This window comes from Mobula hypostoma, chromosome 8 (genome assembly GCF_963921235.1).
Source record: "Mobula hypostoma chromosome 8, sMobHyp1.1, whole genome shotgun sequence".
NCBI classification, from domain to species: domain Eukaryota; kingdom Metazoa; phylum Chordata; class Chondrichthyes; order Myliobatiformes; family Myliobatidae; genus Mobula; species Mobula hypostoma.
The window spans coordinates 7,590,795-7,610,690 of NC_086104.1; the positions used below are offsets into that span (position 1 = coordinate 7,590,795).

At 44.4% G+C, this 19,896-nt stretch overlaps 1 protein-coding gene across 3 annotated transcripts in view; it reads left to right on the forward strand.

Moving 5' to 3' along the window:
- Positions 1-19,896, forward strand: part of col12a1a (collagen, type XII, alpha 1a) — a 394,452-nt gene that overhangs the window by 203,014 nt on the left and 171,542 nt on the right. For all 3 annotated transcript variants that reach the window (XM_063055440.1, XM_063055439.1, XM_063055441.1), the window contains 4 exons: positions 3,921-4,063; positions 5,291-5,420; positions 10,240-10,382; positions 15,100-15,229. In XM_063055440.1, the coding sequence (XP_062911510.1) occupies positions 3,921-4,063; positions 5,291-5,420; positions 10,240-10,382; positions 15,100-15,229 (546 nt within the window). The remainder of the gene's footprint in view (positions 1-3,920; positions 4,064-5,290; positions 5,421-10,239; positions 10,383-15,099; positions 15,230-19,896) is intronic.

Sequence of the window (19,896 nt, forward strand, 5' to 3'; positions counted from 1 at the left end):
AGCCCATTCCACACACTCACCATTCTCTGCGTAAAAAACTTACCCCTGACATTTCCTCTGTACCTACTACCAAGTACCTTAAAACTGTGCCCTCTCACATTAGCTGTTTCAGCCCTAGGAAAAAGCCTCTGACTATCCACACGATCAATGCCTCTCATCATCATATACACCTCTATCAGGTCACCTCTCATCCTCCGCTGCTCTTAGGACAAAAGGCCAAGTTCACTCAACCTAATCTCATAAGGCATGCTCCCCAATCCAGGCAACATCTTTGTAAATCTCCTCTGCACCCTTTCTATGGTTTCCACATCCTTCCTGTAGTGAGGTGACCAGAACTGAGCATAGTACTCCAAGTGGGGTCAGACCAGCATCCTTTATAGCTTCAACATTACCTCTTGGCTCGTAAACTCAATCCCACGGTTGATAAAGGCTAGTGCACCGTATGCCTTCTTAACCATGGAGTCCACCTGCGCAGCAGCTTTGAGTGTCCTATGAACTCGGACTCCAAGATCCCTCTGATCCTCCACACTGCCAAGAGTCTTACCATTAATACGATATTCTGCCATTATATTTGACCTACCAAAATGAACCAAATGTTCATAAATCTTGCCTATTGAGAACTTTTCCGTCAATATACCAACCACTGAAGTAAGGCTCACTGGTCTATAATTTCCTGGGCTATCTCTACTCCCTTTCTTGAATAAGGGAACAAAATCTGCCAACCTTCCAATCCTCCGGAACCTCTTCCAACCCCATTGATAATGCAAAGATCATCGCCAGAGGCTCAGCAATCTCCTCCCTCATCTTCCACGGTAGCCTGGGGTGCATCTTTACATCTCGTCCGATCCTGGAGACTGATCCAAATTGATGCTCTCCAAAAGCTCAAGCGCATCCTCTTTCTTTATGTCTATATGCTCAAGCTTTTCAGTCCGCTGTAAGTCATCCCTACAATCACCAAGGTCCTTTTCTGTGGTGAATACTGAAGCAAAGTATTCATTAAGTACCTCTGCTATCTCCTCCGGTTCCATACACACCTTTCCACTGTCACACTTGACTGGTCCTATTCTCTCATGTATTATCCTCTTGCTCTTCACATTCTTGTAGAATGCCTTGGGGTTTTCCTTAATCCAGCTCACCAAGGCCTTCTCATGGCCTCTTCTGGCTCTCCTAATTTCATTTTTAAGCTCCTTCCTGCTAGCCTTATAATCTTCTAGATCTCTATCATTATGTAGCTTTTTGAACCTTCTGTAAACTTTTCTTCTTGACTAGACTTACAACAGCCTTTGTACACCATGGTTCCTGTATCCTACCATCCTTTCCCTGTCTCATTAGATCGTACCTATGCAGAATGCCACTCAAATATCCTCTGAAAATTTGCCACATTTCTGCCGTTCATTTCCTTGAGAACATCTGTTCCCAATTTATGCTTCCAAGTTCCTGCCCGATAGCTTCATATTTCCCTTTACTCCAGTTAAATGCTTTTTCCTAACTTGTCTGTTCCTATCCCTCTTCAATGCTATAGTAAAGGAGATAGAATTGTGATCACTATCTCCAGAATGCTCTCCCACTGAGAGACCTGACACCTGACCAGGTTCATTTCCCAATACCAGATCAAGTACAGCTTCTCCTCTTGTAGGCTTATCTATATATTGTGTCAGGAAACCTTCCTGAACACACCTAACAAACTCCTCCCCATCTAAACCCCTTGCTTTAGGGAGATGCCAATCAATATTTGGGAAATTAAAATCTTCCACCATGTCAACCTTGTTATTATTACACCTTTCCAGAACTTGTCTCCCTATCTGTTCCTTGATGTCCCTGTTACTATTGGGTGATCTATAAAAAACACCCAGTAGAGTCATTGATCCCTCCTGTTTCAAATTTCCACCCACAGAGACTCGGTAGACAATTCCTCCAAGACTTCCTCCTTTTCTGCAGCCGTGACACTATCTCTGATCAGCAGTGCTATGCCCCCACCTCTTTTGCCTCCCTCCCTGTCCTTGCTGAAACATCTGAAGCCTGGCACTCAAAATAAGCATTCCTGCCCCTGAGTCATCCAAGTCTCTGTAATGGCCACAACATCATAGCTCAAAGTACTGATCCATGCTCTCTGCTCATCTGTTTTGTTCATGATGCTTCTTGCATTAAAATGGACACACCTCAAACCATTGCTCTAAGCATATCCCTTCTCTGTCACCTACCTATCCTCCCTCTTGCTCTGTCTCCGAGCTTTCTCTATTTGTGAGCCAACCACCCCTTCCTCCGTCTCTTCAGTTCGATTCCCACCCCCAGCAATTCTAGTTTAAACTCTCTCCGATTGCCTCAGCAAACCTCCCTGCCAGGATATTGGTCCCCCTCAGATTCAAGTACAACCCGTCCTTTTTCTACAGGTCTTGCCTGCCCCAAAAGAGGTCCCCATCAGGCAGAAGATACAAAAGCCTGAAAGCACTTACCACCTGGCCGAAGGACAGCTTCTATCCCATTGTTAGCAGACTCTTGGACTGTCTCCTAGTTAAATAAAATGGAATTTTGACATTGTGACCTTACTGTCTGCCTGCAGTGTACTTTCTCTGTAACTTGTTGTTCTGCATTCTGTTCTTTGAATCATAGAAAAATATAGCACAGGAACATACCCTTTGCCCATCTAGTCCATGCCAAAGCATTTAAACTGCCGACTCCCATCAACTGCACCAGGACCATAGCCCTCCATAACACTATCATCCATGTACCTATCCAAACTTCTCTGAAATATTGAGATCAAGCTCGCATGTACCTTTTGTGCTGGCTAATCGTTTCACACTCTCACGACCCTCTGAGTGAAGAAGTTTCCCCTTGTGTTCCCCTTAAACTTTTCACCGTTCACCCTTAACCAATACAAACACCAGTGTTAGGATGCTGTTAGTTGACTATAGCTCAGCATTTAATACCATCATTCCTACAGTCCTGATTGATAAGCTACAGAATTTGAGCCTCTGTACCACCCTCTGCAATTGGATCCTTGACTTCCTAACTGGAAGACCACAGTCTGTGCAGATTGGTAATAATATCTGCTCCTTGCTGATGATTAGTACTGGGGCACCTCGGGTGTGCGCTTAGCCCACTGCTCTACTCTGTCTACACCCATGACTGTGTGGCTAGGCACAGCTGAAGTGTCATCTATACACTTGCTGATGATACATCCATTGTTGGCAGAATCTCAGATGGAGATGAGAGGGCGTACGGGAGTGAGATATATCAGCTAGTTGACTGATGTTGCAGTAACAATCTTGCGCTCAATATCAGTAAGACCAAAGTGCTGATTGTGGGCTTTCAGAAATGGTAGGACAAGGGAACATAAACCAATCCTCATAAGGGACTCAGAAGTGGAGAGAGTGCTCAATTTCAAGTTCTTGGGTGTCGAGATCTCTGATCTGGCACAGTTGTGTAACATTCGACAGTATCAGTGACCTGGGTTCAATTCCTGTTGCTATCTGTAACGAGTTTGTACATTCTCCCCATGACCATGTGGGATTCATCCGGGTGCACTGGTTTCCTCCCATGTCCCCCCAAAAAAATCACCTCCCGTTACTATCATATGGGCCTGCGAAGCTAGCCCAGAAACAATGAGACAATCATGGGCTGCCCTCAGCACATCCTCGGACTATGCTGCTTGTTGATGCAAATTGCACGTTTCACTACATGTTTTGATGTACCTGTGACATATAACCATAATTTCGTTATCTTACTCTACTATATAACACTTTTGCTGAATTGATTTGTCCTCCAAATATTCTTCAATCTGATGCGTCAATTAACTCTACACCAAGCGTTGTATTCAGAAGGTTTTGTTGGGATGGGGGGTGTGAATGCTGGCTTTGTTGCATCTATCTGTCGCTTTCTCTGAGAACGTAATGGAGTCTCTCCTTGTGTTCCATGCTCAGTAATCCGTGGGTCACCTGGTAACGTTCAAGTCTACAACCCATCACCGAACAGCCTGAACGTCCGCTGGACCAGCGCTCCAGGTCCCGTTCAGCAGTATAGGGTGGTTTATGCACCTCTGACTGGGACTCGACCCTCACAATACGTAAGTCTCTATATTCCAGCCTATATCGATCCTGTAATAAATACTTCCAACTGATTATCTTGTAGCTTTATGGAAAGCTTTGGCTAACTGAAGTGTATCTACACAAAACATAACATCTGGAGGAACTCAGCAGGTCAGGCAACATCTATGGAATTTAATAAACAGTTGACGTTTTGGGCTGAGACCCTTCAAGACTAGAAAGGAAAAGGGTAAAGAGCTCCCACCTCACTTTCCAGTCCTGATGGAGGATTTTGGCCTAACACATCGAACGTTTATTCATTTCTGTAGATGCTACCTGACCTGCTGAGCTCCTTCTGCATTTTGTATGTTGCTCTGGATTTCCAGCATTGCAGAATCTCTTGAGATTAAAACATAACATCTGTCATCCACTGGCTCTTCTCTCACCCCTTTTCCTCATCTGCCCATCACCTCTCTCAGTTGACTCTCCTCCTTCCCTTTCTCCCATGGTCCCTCTTCTATCAGATTTCTCCTTCTTCAGCCGTTTATTTTTTCCATCTATCGCCTGTCAGCTTCTCACTCCATTGCCCTGCCCCACCCACCCACCTTCCCCCTTACCTGGTCTCACCCATCATCTGCCAGCTTGTACTCCTTCCCCTCCTCCCTCTTATTCTGGCTTCTTTCCCTTTTCCATCCTGATGAGGGGTCTCAACCCAAAGCATCGTCTATTTATTCCCCGCCATAGCTGTTGCTTGATCTGCTGAGTGAAGGAACATAGCAGGTCAGTACAGCACAGTACAGGCAATAGGGTGAAGAGGCCTGCTATAGAGAGCACTCTGGAGTTATTTAAATATAGCAGATATTAATTCAAGCAGGAAGTAGTCTTCAGTTTTTATTGTAAATTGCAAGTAATTTCACCCACAGGCTGGCCAACAAGAAAAAGGGTTCATAGTAGTGTAGCGGTTACTGTGATGCTGTTACAGCTTGGGGCATTGGAGTTTGTAGTTCAATTCCAGCATCCTCTGTAAGCAATTTCATACGTCCTTTACTGTGTGCATGCTGGCCTCTGCTGAGTGTTCCGGTTTCTTCACAGTCCCAAGACATATTGGTTAGTGTGTTAAATGGTCATTGCAAATTGTCCTGTGATTCGGCTAGGGGTTAGTGGCCAGAATGGCTCGGAGGGTTGGGAGGACCTATTCTGCACTGTATCTCAAAATCAAAAAAAAAATCTTGAACGTGCTGACGTGGATGCATTTTTCTGTCGAGCAGATGGTGGTACCAGGGAATGCCAACAACGTGCTTCTGGAACGCCTGCAGCCAGACACGCCATACTCTGTGAACGTGGTGGCCCTGTACTCGGACGGGGAAGGAGGCCAGCTCTCCAGCGATGGCCGAACATGTAGGTTGAGTACCAGTAATAGAATGTGTGAGTGCAGGGTCTGCACTAATGTGCGAACATCAGGATTCTGGTTTATTATCACTGACGGGCAGACTGTGCAAAATTCTTAGGTATACACACACACACACACACACATATATATATATTTGATTCTAAATGGTTTATTGATTATTACAGAATGTCTTTCTGATGCTTTCTGCTCCCTCCTCTTTCCCTTCCCTTTTCCAAACTATGATTACTTTCAGCTTGCCCCATCCCACTCTCAGTCCACAATAGAGACCCATATCAGAATCAAGTTTATCATCACTCACATAGATCATGAATTTTTATATATGTGCTGACGTTGGAAAGAGTTCAGAGAAGATTCACTAGAATGATTCTGGGGATGAGAGGGTTAACATGTGAGGAACGTTTGTCCGCTCTGGACTGTATTCTTTGGAGTTTAGAAGAGTGAGGGGAGATCTCATAGAAACATTTCGAATGTTGAAAGGCATGGACAGAATGGATGTGGCAAAGTTGTTTCCCATGATAGGGGAGTCTAGTACGAGACGGCATGACTTAAGGATTGTTAAGGCGCCCATTCAGAACAGAAATACGAAGAAATTTTTTTAGTCAGAGGGTGGTGAATCTATGGAATTTGTTGCCACGGGCAGCAGTGGAGGCCAAGTCATTGGGTGTATTTAAGGCAGAGATTGATAGGTATCTGAGTAGCCAGGGCATCAAAGGTTATGGTGAGAAGGCGGGGGAGTGGTACTAAATGGGAGAATGGATCAGCTCATGATAAAATGGCAGAGCAGACTCGATGGGCCGAATGGCCGACTTCTGCTCCTTTGTCTTACGGTCTTATGGAGTTCTGGTGTTATAGTCCATGTTTCGGAAGCATACAGCAAGATTGACCAGATGTAACATTTTAGTAGCCTAAGCCTTGTCGTTATAGAAATGTGTCTGTTGGTAAAAATGGGTTTCATTTTTTGGAAGTTAGTAAGTTGGTTTCGGCAATGGCAATTCTTCTTTTTATTTCTACTTTACTTCTAGAATCTTGTGATATAAAGCTACCAAAGTAATTAAAGCTGGTCTTTTGTTCAATCTCTTGGTTACCGATGTACAATTGGCAGATGGGAGTATCTAAGAGGAGGTATCTAAATAGGCACAGAGTGTACAATTTCCGCAGTCCTCCCTTCACTTTCAATAAAGGTAGTGCATTTCTACTTTTGCCCAGTGACCAACAGAACAAATAAAAGATTCAAAGTGTGTTTATTATCAAAGTATGCCTGCAGTATACAACCCTGAGATTTGACTTCCCACAGACAGCCGCAGAACAAAGAAACACCGTGGAAACCAGTTCAACGAAAACATCTCACACCCAACGCGCGAGAAAAAGAACAGATATCACAAACGGCAAAAAGCGAGCGAGTAGCACACAGGATATTAAATATCAAACCGCAGGGTACTTTAGACAGTCAAGGAATATCCAGTTCGGCTCAATTCAGTTCATTGTAGCGCTGTCATTCGTTGGCTGCAGAGCCAATCCGACCTGATCAAAAATCACACAAAATAGGAGTAACCAGAAACACATGGTAAGGTGAACTGCAGAGTCCTCTAAAAATGAGCCCAGTCCACAAATCGAGCTGATTAAACCTTGCCCAAGACCCAAGACTCCTGCACCTTCCTCTGGCAGCAGAGGGAGAGGGAGACCAGTCAAATGCAGGCAGACTATAAATCTCTCTCTTGGAGCTAAGAGAGAGATTAGTACAGACATAGCGAGAGCTTTCTCTGCACCCTACCTGCACTCATAATATCCGGGAGCAAGTGATTGTTTCACTTCTGCCAAGCAGGTCTCTTCTCCTCTGTCTATGTGGCTAGGCAGGCCAACTGTACTTCTCCATGTCTCCAGTTAGGTGCCAAATGCCTGATGGTGCAGTTAGTATTGGCGAGCTCAGGACTAATATTCCTATCACATTCTGAATCTGTCTGGGTATGTGGTAAATATATCTGGGCTGTTAGTTTATTTAAAGTGGAGGGTCTCGGAGCCCGGGAGGATTTTCATGGTAATGTTATGCTGTGTGTGCTTCTCAGTGCCTTGGTAAAAGAGCCAACATAATCAAAGGCCCCACCCACCCTCGACATGCTCTCTTCTCCCCCCTCCCGTCGGGCAGAAGATACCAAAGCCTAAAAGCATGTACCACCAGGCTCTAGGACAGCTTCTACCCCACTGCTCAAGGACTCTTGAGTGGTCAAATAGCAGGGGGTAATGGTCTGAAGCGATTACAAGGAAGGCTTGACAGTGGCTATACCTCATTAGGAGTTTGAGGAGAATTGGTATGTCACCAAAGACACTCGCATATCTCTACAGATGTACCATTCTGACTGGTTGCCTCACCATCTGGTATGGAGGGACCACTGTGCAGGATCAGAAAGATGGTTGTAAACTCAGCCAGCTCCATCTCAGGCACTGAGTTCCCCAGCATCAGTGTACTTTCAACAGGTGATGCCTCAGGAAGGGGTTATCCACAATTAAGGGCCCCCGTCACCCAGGACATGCCCTCCTCTCATTGCTACCATCAAGGAGAAGGTACAAAAGCCTGAAGAGGCACACTCAACATTTCAGGAATAGCTTCTTCCCTTCCGCCATCAGATTTCTTAATGGACAATGAACCCATGAAAAGTACCACAGTATATTTTTTCCTCTCTTTGTGCAACTTACTTAATTAGGGAAGACAATCAGACAATCTCTGGCCCCACCAAATATATGAGATTGAGGTGCAAAACCTCCTGTTTGTGTGGATGTTGTGTGATGTGTTACCCTGTTACAAATCAGTACCATGAAATAACAAACGGTACACCATATGCAATTAAACAATTTAGTACCTCTTTGTGTGCGTGTCTGATGGTGTGGTTAGTATTGGTGAGCTCAGGACTAATATTCCTATCACGTTCTGAATCTGTCTGGGTATGTGGTAAATATATCTGAGCTGTTAGTTTATTTAAAGTGAAGGGTCTTCATACTTTTTTATATATATATATATATATATATATATACACACACACACCCCCACCCACCCACCCACCCACATCTAGTATATATCCTCAGAGTCCTGATGAAAATTAGAGATAAAAAATAAAAGATTACCTTTTTTTGATACATATACATTGAAATACACAGTATAGTGAAATACTTTGTTGACAATAAAATCAAATCTACGAGGATCGTGGCTGGTGGCCAGCCCGCATACGTTGCCATGCTTCCAGCACCAACACTGCATGCCCATAACTCACTTGCCCTAACCGTACATCTTTGGAACGTGGGAGGAACTGGAGCACCCGGGAAAGCCGTGCCATCGTGGGGAGAACCTACAAGCTCTTGCAGTGGCGGGAATTGAACCCGAGTTATTGATCACTATCCAAAATAGTTTTTCACTGTACTCAGTGCGTGAGACAATAATATAATAAATCTGAAATAATAAACCAATAGATTGTCACGTCATGGAAAGAGCATCATCCCCTGCAATTACTATACAAAAGACACCCTGATGTGATGATAGTTAGGGGTTGAATCTTCGTGGATCAAAGAAATATCTTTCACTCAGACAAGGACGTGGATGTTAATACATAGAACACAAAAAACTCAGCAGCATAGCACAATGGATATCGACTTCTCCTTCCAGTGAACAAATTCCCCCCCCTCCTCTATTTCCCTCTCTGACCTTTCACTTCTTCTCACCTATCTATTACTTCCCCCTGGGTCCCCCCCTCCTTCTCTTCCTCCTGTTGTCCACTCTCCTCTCCTATCAGATTCCTTCCTCTCCTGCCATTCAGCTTTCTCACCTGCCTGGCTTCACCCTTCCATCTTCCCCCTTCCCCCACCTTCTCATGTCTTAAATACCTCTGACGTATCTGCCTTTACCACTACCCTGGGAGTGTGCTCCATTGACCACAACTCTCAGTGTAAAAGGATTACCTCTGACGTCCCACCATCCTAGACTTTCCTACAATCACCTTGAAGTTATGTCCCCCTTGCATAAGCCATTTCTGCCCTAGAGAAGAGTCTCTGGCTGTCCACTCGATCGATGCTATTTCCAAGAGATGATGAAGCAGGCTGAGATTGATTGGGAGCAGTGTCATTACCTGTGGACATCGAAAATTCAACCAGTGATGCTTTTATGCTTGCAAAGAAACTATTCAGCCTGACTGCGTCTTCCAGACCTAATTCCTACTTAATATGCAGCATATTTCTCTGATGAGTTAGAATTCTTCGACATGGTTTATTCTGCGTAATGTCCCCCGTGTGAGAGCATTTGATGTGAACTGGAGGGGCGGGGGATGCTCAGGAGAATAGTTTTGGGAATGAAAGAGTTAATGTATGAGAAATGTTTAATAACTCTGACCCTGTATCCGCTGGAGCTTAGAATAATGATGAGGGATCTCATTGAAACCTGCTAAATATTGAAAAGCCTAGATAGAGTGGATGTGGAGAGGATGTTTCCTCATAGTGGATGAGTCTAGGACCAGAGGGCACAGATCAGAATAGAGGGATGCCCTTTTAGAACAGAGATGAGATGGAATTTCTTTAGCCAGAGGGTCATGAGTCTGTGGAATTCATTGTCATGGACAGCTGTGCTGGACATGACAATGGGTATATTTAGAGCAGAGGTTAACAGGTTCTTGGTTAGTCAGGGCATCAGAAATTACAGAGAGAACACAGGAGAATGGAGTTGAAGGGGATAAGAAATCAGCTATGATGGAACAGTGGAACAGACTCGATAGTCCCAATGACCTAATTCTGCTTCTATGTTTTATGGATATTTTTATTTCTCTGCAGTAAGCCGGAGTGGACCAAGAAACATGAGGGTGTATGATGCGACCACCAATACCCTAAGTGTGAGCTGGGACCATGCGGAAGGGCCAGTCCAACAGTACAGGATCGTATACGCCCCAACAGTCGGAGACCCAATTGAGGAGTTTGTAAGTATCAATTTTCATCTGGCATATAGCCTCAGTTGTAAATAAAAATTCGACTGCTTAAATTCCATTGCTTGAATGTCTGCAGAAACAGGGCTCTGTGAGTCTCTGTGAGTGCACTGAGGAAGTTGAAACACAATGTCTGTGAATCTATGAGTCCCCTGAGGACCAGCGATGGCAGACCCCAAGTTGGAGAAGTGTGTGTGTGAGAGAGAGAGAGAGATACATATATATCTACTTTGACAATGCATCCATGCCAAGCTCATCAATCTCATCAACTTTGCCTCCAACTTGCACCCTGCCATTAAATTCACTTGGTCCATTTCTGACACCTCCGTTCCCTTTCTCAATCTCTGTCTACCGATATCTTTTATAAACCTACTGACTGCCACAACTATCTGGACTCTTCCCACTTCTTCTCCTGTAAAAAAGTTATTCCTTTTTCTCAGTTCCTTTATCTTCACTGCATCTGTTAATAGGATGAGATTTTTTTTTTCCCAGAACATCTGAGATGCCTTCTTCAAAGAACAGACTTCCACTATTGATGCTGTCTTCCATTCCCCAGGCATTCACCCTCATCCAATTTTAGTGCCACCTCAAAAGGGATAGAGTTTCTCTTGTCCTCACCTACCACCCCATAACCTTCTGCATCCAGCACAACATTCTCAAAGGAATTCATAAAATCATGAGGGGTATGGATAAGGTGAATGGTCATAGTGTATTCCCCAGGGTTGGGGAGTCAAAATTGAGTGGGCACAGATACAAGATAAGAGCAGAGAGATTTGAAAGGGTGCTGAGAGGTAGCTTCTTTACCCAGAGGGTGTTGAGTACTTGGAACAAGCTGCTGTAGGAAGTGTTTGCGGCTGGTACAATTGCACAGTTAAGAGACATTTGAAGAGATGCATGGAGAGCAGGGGCTTGTAGAGTTCTGGGCAGAAGTGGGCAATCGGAGCTTGCAATGATTGGCATGGTAAATTGAGCTGACTAGCATGCATTATTCTGTAGCTCGATGACTGACTGTGTTAGGGGTAAGATACTGGCGTAAATTCATGTTTATATACTTACAGACAGAAAGAGTAGTCTGAGGCAGTGAACAGCAGGATATTATTGGGATCAATATTTGGGCTATATCTATTCTTAGTCAATACTGTTAATTATTAAGGGGAAGTTATGGGTAATATACTGATGTTTGCTGCCATTATAAAGCTAGGTGGCAACTAGCTCTGTGAGGGGAATTTGGAGGTGCTTCAAGGGTCATATTAACAGGCTAAGGGAAAGGGCAAAGATGTGACAGATGGAATATAACATGTTCAAGGTCAAGGACAGCTTCTATCCTGTGATCAGAGACCCGAACTGACTTTTTATAGATGAGTCGAACCTTAAATTTCTCAAGTTATCTCAATGTGATCTCTGTATATACTTCCAGCTGTCTGAGTAAAGCAGCCAACTTAAACAAGGGCCCAATCCACCTTGGACGTCCTCTCTTCTTCCCCATTCCCAACAGGCAGGAAAAACAAAATCCTGAGATCATGATCGCTAGGCTCAAGGGCAGCTTCTATCCTGCTGTTACAAGAGCATTGACGTCCTCTAGTTTGATAAGATGGACTCTTTTACCTCGTAATATCCTTGCACCTTATTATTTGCTTGCAGTGCTTGGTATTAGACCATAAGATTATTAGATATAGGAGCAGAATTAGGCCATTTGGCCCGTCAAGTTGCTCCACCATTTCATCATGGCTGATCCAATTTTCCTCTCAACCCCAATCTCCTGCTCTCTCCCTGTATCCCTTCATGCCATGACCAATCAGGAATCTATCAACCGCTGCCTTGAATGTACATGAGGAGTTGGTCTCCACAGCTGCCTGTAGCAATGAATTCCACAGACATACCACTCTCTGGCTAAAGAAATTCCTTCTCATCTCCATTCTAAAAGGATGCCTCACTATTCTGAGGCTGTGTCCTCTGTTCTTACACCCTCCCAACAAAGGAGACGTCCTCTCCACATCCACTCTATCAAGACCTTTCACCATTTGATAGGTTTCATTGAGGTCACCCCTCGTTCTCCTGGATTCGAGTGAATACAGGCCCAGAACCATCAAGTGCACTTCATATCACAACCCATCAAACCTAGCATCATTTTCATGAACCTCCTTTGAACCCGCTCCAGTTTCAACACATCCTTTCTAAGATAAGGGGCCCAAACCTGCCCACAGTACTTCAAGTGAGACATCACCAGTGCTTTAAAAGTCTCAGCATTACATCCTTGCTTTTATATTCTAGTACTAACATAGAAACATAGAAAACCTACAGCACAATACGGTCCTTTTGGCCCAGAAAGTTGTGCTGAACATGTCCCTACCTTAGAAATTACTAGGCTTACCCACAGCCCTCTATTTTTTAAGCTCCATGTACCTATCCAAAAGTCTCTTAGAAGACCCTATGGTATCTGCCTCCACCACCATTGCCGGCAGCCCGTTTCACGCACTCACCACTCTCTGAGTAAAAAACTTACCCCTGACATCTCCTCTGTACCTACTCCCCAGCACCTTAAACCTGTGTCCTCTTGTGGCAGCCATTTCAGCCCTGGGAAAAGGCCTCTGACTATCCACATGATCAATGCCTCTCATCATCTAATACACGTCTATCAGGTCACCTCTCATCCTCCGTCGCTTCAAGGAGAAAAGGCCGAGTTCACTCAACCTGTTTTTATAAGGCATGCTCCCCAATCCAGGCAACATCCTTGTAAATCTCCTCTGCACCCTTTCTATGGTTTCCACATTCTTCCTGTGGTGAGGTGACCAGAACTGAGCACAGTACTCCAAGTGGGGTCTGATCAGGGTCCTATATAGCTGCAAAATTACCTCTCAGCTCTTAAACTCAATCCAATGATTGATGAAGGCCAATGCACCATATGCCTTCTTAACCACAGAGTCAACCTGTGCAGCTGCTTTGAGCGTCCTGTGGACTCAGACCCCAAGATCCCTCTGATCCTCTACACTACCAAGAATCTTACCCTTAATACTGTATTCTGCCATAATATTTGACCTACCAAAATGAACCACTTCACACTTATCTGGGTTGAACTCCATCTGCGACTTCTCAGCCCAGTTTTGCAACCTATCAATGTCCCACTGTAACCTCTGACAACCCTCCACACTATCCACAACATCTCCAACCTTTGTGTCATCAGCAAACTTACTAACCCATCCCTCCACTTCCTCATCCAGGTCATTTATAAAAATCATGAAGAGTAAGGGTCCCAGAACAGATCCATGTGGCACACCACTGGTCACTGACCTCCATGCAGAGTATGACCCATCTACAACCACTCTTTGCTTTCTGTGGGCAAGCCAGTTCTGGATTCACAAAGCAGTTTCTCCTTGGATCCCATGCCTCCTTACTTTCTCAATAAGCCTGGAATGGGGTACCTTATCAAATGCCTTGCTACAATCCATATACACTAGATCTACTGCTCTTCCTTCATCAATGTGTTTAGTCCCATCCTCAAAAAATTCAATCAGGCTTGTAAGGCACAACCTGCCCTTGACAAAGCCATGCTGACTATTCCTAATCATATTATACCTCTCCAAATGTTCATAAATCCTGCCTCTAAGCATCTTCTCCATCAACTTACCAACCCCTGAAGTAAGACTCACTGGTCTATAATTTCCTGGGCTATCTCTACTCCCTTTCTTGAATAAGGGAACAACATCCGCAACCTTCCAATCCTCCGGAACCTCTCCCATCCCCATTGATGGTGCAAAGATCATTGCCAGAGGCTCAGCAATCTCTTCCCTCGCCTCCTACAATAGCCTGGAGTACATCCCATCCGGTCCTGGCGACTTATCCAACTTGATACTTTCCAAAAGCTCCCACGCATTCTCTTTCTTAATATCTAATGCTCAAGCTTTTCAATCCGCTGCAAGTCATTACTACAATCACCAAGATCCTTTTTGGTAGTGAACACTGAATTAAAGTATTCATTAAGTACCTCTGCTATTCCCTCCGGTTCCATACACACTTTCCCACTGTCACACTTGATAGGTCCTGTTCTTTCATGTCTTATCCTCTTGCTCTTCACATACTTGTAGAATGCCTTGGGGTTTTCCTTAATCCTGCCTACCAAGGCCTTCTCATGGCCCCTTCTGCCTCTCCTAATTTCCTTCTTAAACTACTTCCTGTTAGCCTGATAATCTTCTAGATCTCCAACATTACCTCACAATGTACTCTTGCAATGAATGCTAACATTGCATTTGCCTTCCTCACTGTAGACTCAACCTGCAAATTAACCTTTAGGGAATCCTGCACAAGGACCCCCAAGTCCTTTTGCACCTCATTTTTTTGTATTTTCTCTTCATTTAGAGAATAGTCAAGCCTTTCATTTCTTCTACCAAAGTGCATGACCATGCACTGTGTTCCATCTGCCATTTTATTGCCCATTCTCCTAAAATGTCTGCCCTTCTGTAGCCTCTCTACTTCCTCAAAACTATCTTTCTCTCCATCCATCTTCATTTCGTTTGCAAACTTTGCAACAAAGCCACTAATTCCATCAGCCAAATCATTGATATATAATACTAGTTGCTGGCAGTCAGTCAGAAAAGGCTCCCTACATTCCCACTCTTTGCCTCCTGCCAATGAGCCTCTGTATTCACTAAGAGGTTGTGACTCTGATCTGCCTTGTTGTTTGTTAAAGAAAAGTCTTGCTCTGTTCTTGTTTCAGACCTATGTTCCTGGAAGAAGAAACAACGTGATCCTACACTCTCTCATGCCTGACACTCCATACAGAATCAATGTGGTGGCCATGTACGATGATGGGGATGGAGGACAGCTGACAGGAGATGGCAGGACAGGTGATCACCTTCTATTTAATGGTGCAGAGCCAGAACCAGTGTATCATCACTGACATATGCTGTGACTTTGTTATTATGTTACAGCAGTTCAGTTTCAAGACAAGAATGTTTCAATTGTATGGGAGAGGAATAATGAGGTAGTGAGGTACCAGTCTGAAATCTGATGGCTGAGGGGAAGAAACTATTAGAACTATAGAACCATAGTACATTACAGCACAGAAACAGGCCTTTTGGCCCTTCTTGGCTGTGCCGAACCATTTTTCTGCCTAGCCCCATGGACCCGCACCTGGACCATATCCCTCCATACACCTCCCATCCATGTACCTGTCCAAGTTTTTCTTAAATGTTAAAAGTGAGCCCGCATTTACCACTTCATCTGGCAGCTCATTCCACACTCCCACCACTCTCTGTGTGAAGAAGCCCCCCTAATGTTCCCTTTAAACGTTTCTCCCTTCACCCTTAACCCATGTCCTCTGGTTTTTTTCTCCCCTAGCCTCAGTGGAAAAAGCCTGCTTGTATTCACTCTATCTATACCCATCATAATTTTATATACCTCTATCAAATCTCCCCTCATTCTTCTACGCTCCAGGGAATAAAGTCCTAAATTATTCAACCTTTCTCTGTAACTCAGTTTCTCAAGTCCCAGCAACAAGTCCCTTGTAAACCTTCTTTGCACTCTTTCAACCTTATTAATATCCTTGCTGTAATTTGGTGATCAAAACTGCACACAATCCTTGGATCTTGGATCTTTCAGTGTGGTTCTTTGGGCTCTTGTACCTTTCCCCTAATAAGAGGTCACCTCCTCGGTGCTGAGTGACAGATGCGTGCTTTCTTGATCACTACTTCCTGGAGTTGTCCTCGATGGAGGAGAGGGTTGTTCCTGTGATGGAATTGGCTGAGTCTACCAGCCTCTTTGGCCTCTTTTGATCATGCATATTGGATTCTCCATGCCAGGTGCTGATGCAACCACTCAGAATGCTCTCCATGGTACATCTCTAGAAATTTAAAAGAGAAGAGGGCATATCCCGGGTTGCCTGGGTCCTTAATGGATCCCAGTTTCTTGAGGTGTCAGCTTTTGAAGCTGCCCTTGACGGTGCGGAAGCTCGTGCCCATGTTGGAGGTGGCTGAGCTTGTAACCTGCTGCAGCTTTTTCCGATCCTGTGCAGTGGCCCACCATCCCAGGCGATGATGCAACCACCATACATCCATAGAAATTTGCAAGACTCTTTGATGACATAAACCTGTAGTCCCCAACCTCCAGGCCGCGGACCGATACCGGGCCGCGAAGAGTGCAGGGGTGCAGCGGTAGCTGGAGCGCACCCAGCACATCTTTAAGAAAAAAGCCGAAGTAAACAAGCTAATTAATTAGGTGCCGCCCGGCACGTAAATGTTGGCCCAGATCAGAGGCGATTGCCGATTTCACTTGCTCTTCGTTCCATTGTTTGGTCAATTTAAACTCCAGCCCAGACAGGCTGAAAAGACGGGGCTGTCAGGATCGAGGTGACATGTTGAATCTACACAAACTTCTAATAAAGTATAGGCACTGCTGTGCTTTCTTTGTAATGACAGTTACATGCTGGTCCCAGGACAGATCCTCTGACACTTTTCAGAAAGAGAAACGTTGATCCTTAATGCCGAAGAATTTAAAGTTATTGACCCTCTCCACCTCAGTTTCTCTAATGAAGACTGGCTTCTGGGCGGCACCTAATTAATTAGCTTGTTTATTTCGGCTTTTTTCTTGAAGATGTGCTGGGCGCGCTCCGTCTACAACTGCCCCCCTGCATGCTTCGCGGCCCGGTATCGGTCCGCGGCCCGGAGGTTGGGGACCACTGACATAAACTCAAACTCCTAACGAAGTAGAGCCACGTCTTTGTGATTGGGTCCAGGATAGATTCTCTGATCTGTCTTGCAGTTTTGCTTCTAATCCTCTGATCAGGAGAAATGAATGATAGGTCTTTGTCAGTTGTTAGGTTATAAATTGTGGGGGAGTCAAAGTCCAGAGGACACAGCCTCAGAAAAGAGAGTATTGAATCTGTGGAATTTGTTGCAACAGAGGCTGTGGAGGCCAAGTCATTGTTTATATTTAAGGCAGAGGTTGATAGATTCTGGATTAGTCAGGGCAAGGAGAGAGGTGCTCGACAAAGTAGTCCCCCAGTTTATGCGGGATAAACAGTATATATGTTGGGGATAAACTGTCTTCCTCATTCGCCCTCTTTAGTTCTACTGATATTTCATTGCATTCCTTACTTTTGTAGCTTAACATATCATAATCGGGTTTATTGCCACTGACATATGTCGTGAAGTTTTTTGTTTTGCAGCAAAAAATAGTGCAATGCTATATATTATCTTAAGAAATATGTATCAAATAATTAAATTAGTGCAAAAAGAGATTAAGATAGTGAGATGGTGTTAATGAACTCTCAGGTGTTGGGGCCCGTGACATCTTGGATTGAATCCACACATTCTTAAGTGGGAGGGTGAGCAGCCAGAGGTAGTGGTCCAAGTCAGTACAAATGACATGGGTAGGAAGGGTGACGAGGTCCTGCAACGTGAATTCAGCGAGTTAGGCGCTAAGTTAAAGGACAGGACCTCCAGGGCTGTGATCTCAGGATTGCTACCCATGCCACGTGCTCGTGAGGCCATAAATAGGAAGAGTATACAGTTTGACACGTGGCTAAGCAGTTGGTGTAGGAGGGAGGGCTGCAGTGTTTTGGATGATTGGACTCTCTTCCAGGGAAGGTGGGACTTGTACCGAAGGGACGGTTTGCGCATGGACTGGGGGGAAACTAATACAGTATCCTTGTAAGAAAGTTTGTTTGTGCTGCGCAGGGGTTTAAACTAGAGTTGCAGGGGGATGGGGTCCAGAGGGCCAGTGGTTGGGGGAAAGGCGTTGTAAGCCTACATGCAAAGTCAGGAGTCAAAAAGTCGAGCATGGTAGGACTAACGATCGGAGTTGTGTATATTTCAACGCAAGGAGTATTGTGGGAAAGATGGATGAGCTTAGAGCATGGAATTATTACACAGGTACATGGATGGGAGGGGTACAGTCTGGGTGCAAGCCAATGGGACTAGACTAGATATGCTGAATGGCGTGCTTCTGTGCTGCAGTGTTCTATGACTCTGTGACTGATTGGAAATCTGGTGGCAGAGGGGAAGAAACTGTTCCTAAAACGTTGAGTGCAAAATTTTCTTTTGCTTTTGTTATTTATTCCTCTTGTCAAGATGCATGTGTATTTAATCATCGTATCAGTGAACCATGGGAAGAGGCCACTTGTTTGGTTCTTTGAAAGAACAACTCAATTACTTCCACATTCTGCTCCTTCCTGTACTTTTTCCAAGTACTTATGCAATTTCCTTTTGAAGGTCTCTTTCCTGCGGTATGTTTCATAAGTATCAAGGCTCTCTATGTAAAAGGTCTCCTCCGCAGAATTATGCAGCATGAACACATCCAGCATAGGAGGGGACATTCAGCTCACAGCCCCTTTGCCAGAGCATTGAAGAACTTCTCCAATGTTATCCCGAACCTGACTTTTCTCCTTACTGCCTCTTCAAGACCATAAGGCATAGGAGCAGAATTAGGCCATTGAGCCCATCAAGTCTACTCCGCAGTCCTTGCAATTGCACTGCTTTTGTCTCAAAACATGCTGGGAATGGAATTGGTTTATTATTGTCAGATATACCAAGTTACCGTGAAAAATTTGTCTTACATACTATTCATACAGATCATTTCATTACACAGTACATTGAAGTAGAACAAGGGAAAACAATGACAATGCAGAATAAAGTGTAGCAGCTACAGAGACAGTACAGTGCAGACAGATGATGAGGTGCAAGATCAGAACAAGGTTTAGTGGGAGACCGTGTCTATTCTTTCGTACTTGGCGACCATTCAGTCATCTTGTAACAGTGGGGTAGAAGCTGCCCTGGATCCTGATGGTAAATGCTTTCAAGCTTTTGTATCTTTTGCCAAATGGAGGAGGGGATAAGAGAGAATGCCTGGGATGGGTGGGGTCTTCGATTATGCTGGCTACTTAACTGAGGCAATACGAAGTATAGATAGAGTGCATGGAGGGAGGCTGGTTTCTGTGTTGTGCTGAGCACAGATTCTTGTGGTCATGGGCAGGGCAGTTGCATCCATATGGAATGGTTTTTTATGGTGCATCATTAAAAGTTGGGAAGAGTTGGTGAGATGGTGCCCATGTGATTGTCCATTTGGGTACAGTCACTGTTGAGTTGCGGGGTACGCCAGCCCAGGCGACATGAGAAGAATTCTGCTGCTGTGTCTTATGTCTTATGGTCTCATCCATGTACCTATCCAAACTTCATTTAGATATTACCATTGAACTTGCATCTACCACTTTTGCTTGAGGTGAAAATTCTGTTCATACTTTGCAGTGCTGAACTGCAAACGGACTGGGTTCTTTTGGAAGTCAAGAAAGAGGCACAGAACTTGTTGCTTCATGATCATTTTAATAAGTGCTAATAGAACAAAGGGAATTGTAAACATAGAACTACAAAAGTCCAGTAGCTAATAACAAAAATAGAATAAAGAAAGATGGCTGGGCAATATGTTCAGCTCTTTTTATATGCAGCTCCCATTCAAATAATGCAATACTAGAGAACTTTCTAGAATCGTACAGAATTGGAACCACAATGGGACACATTGA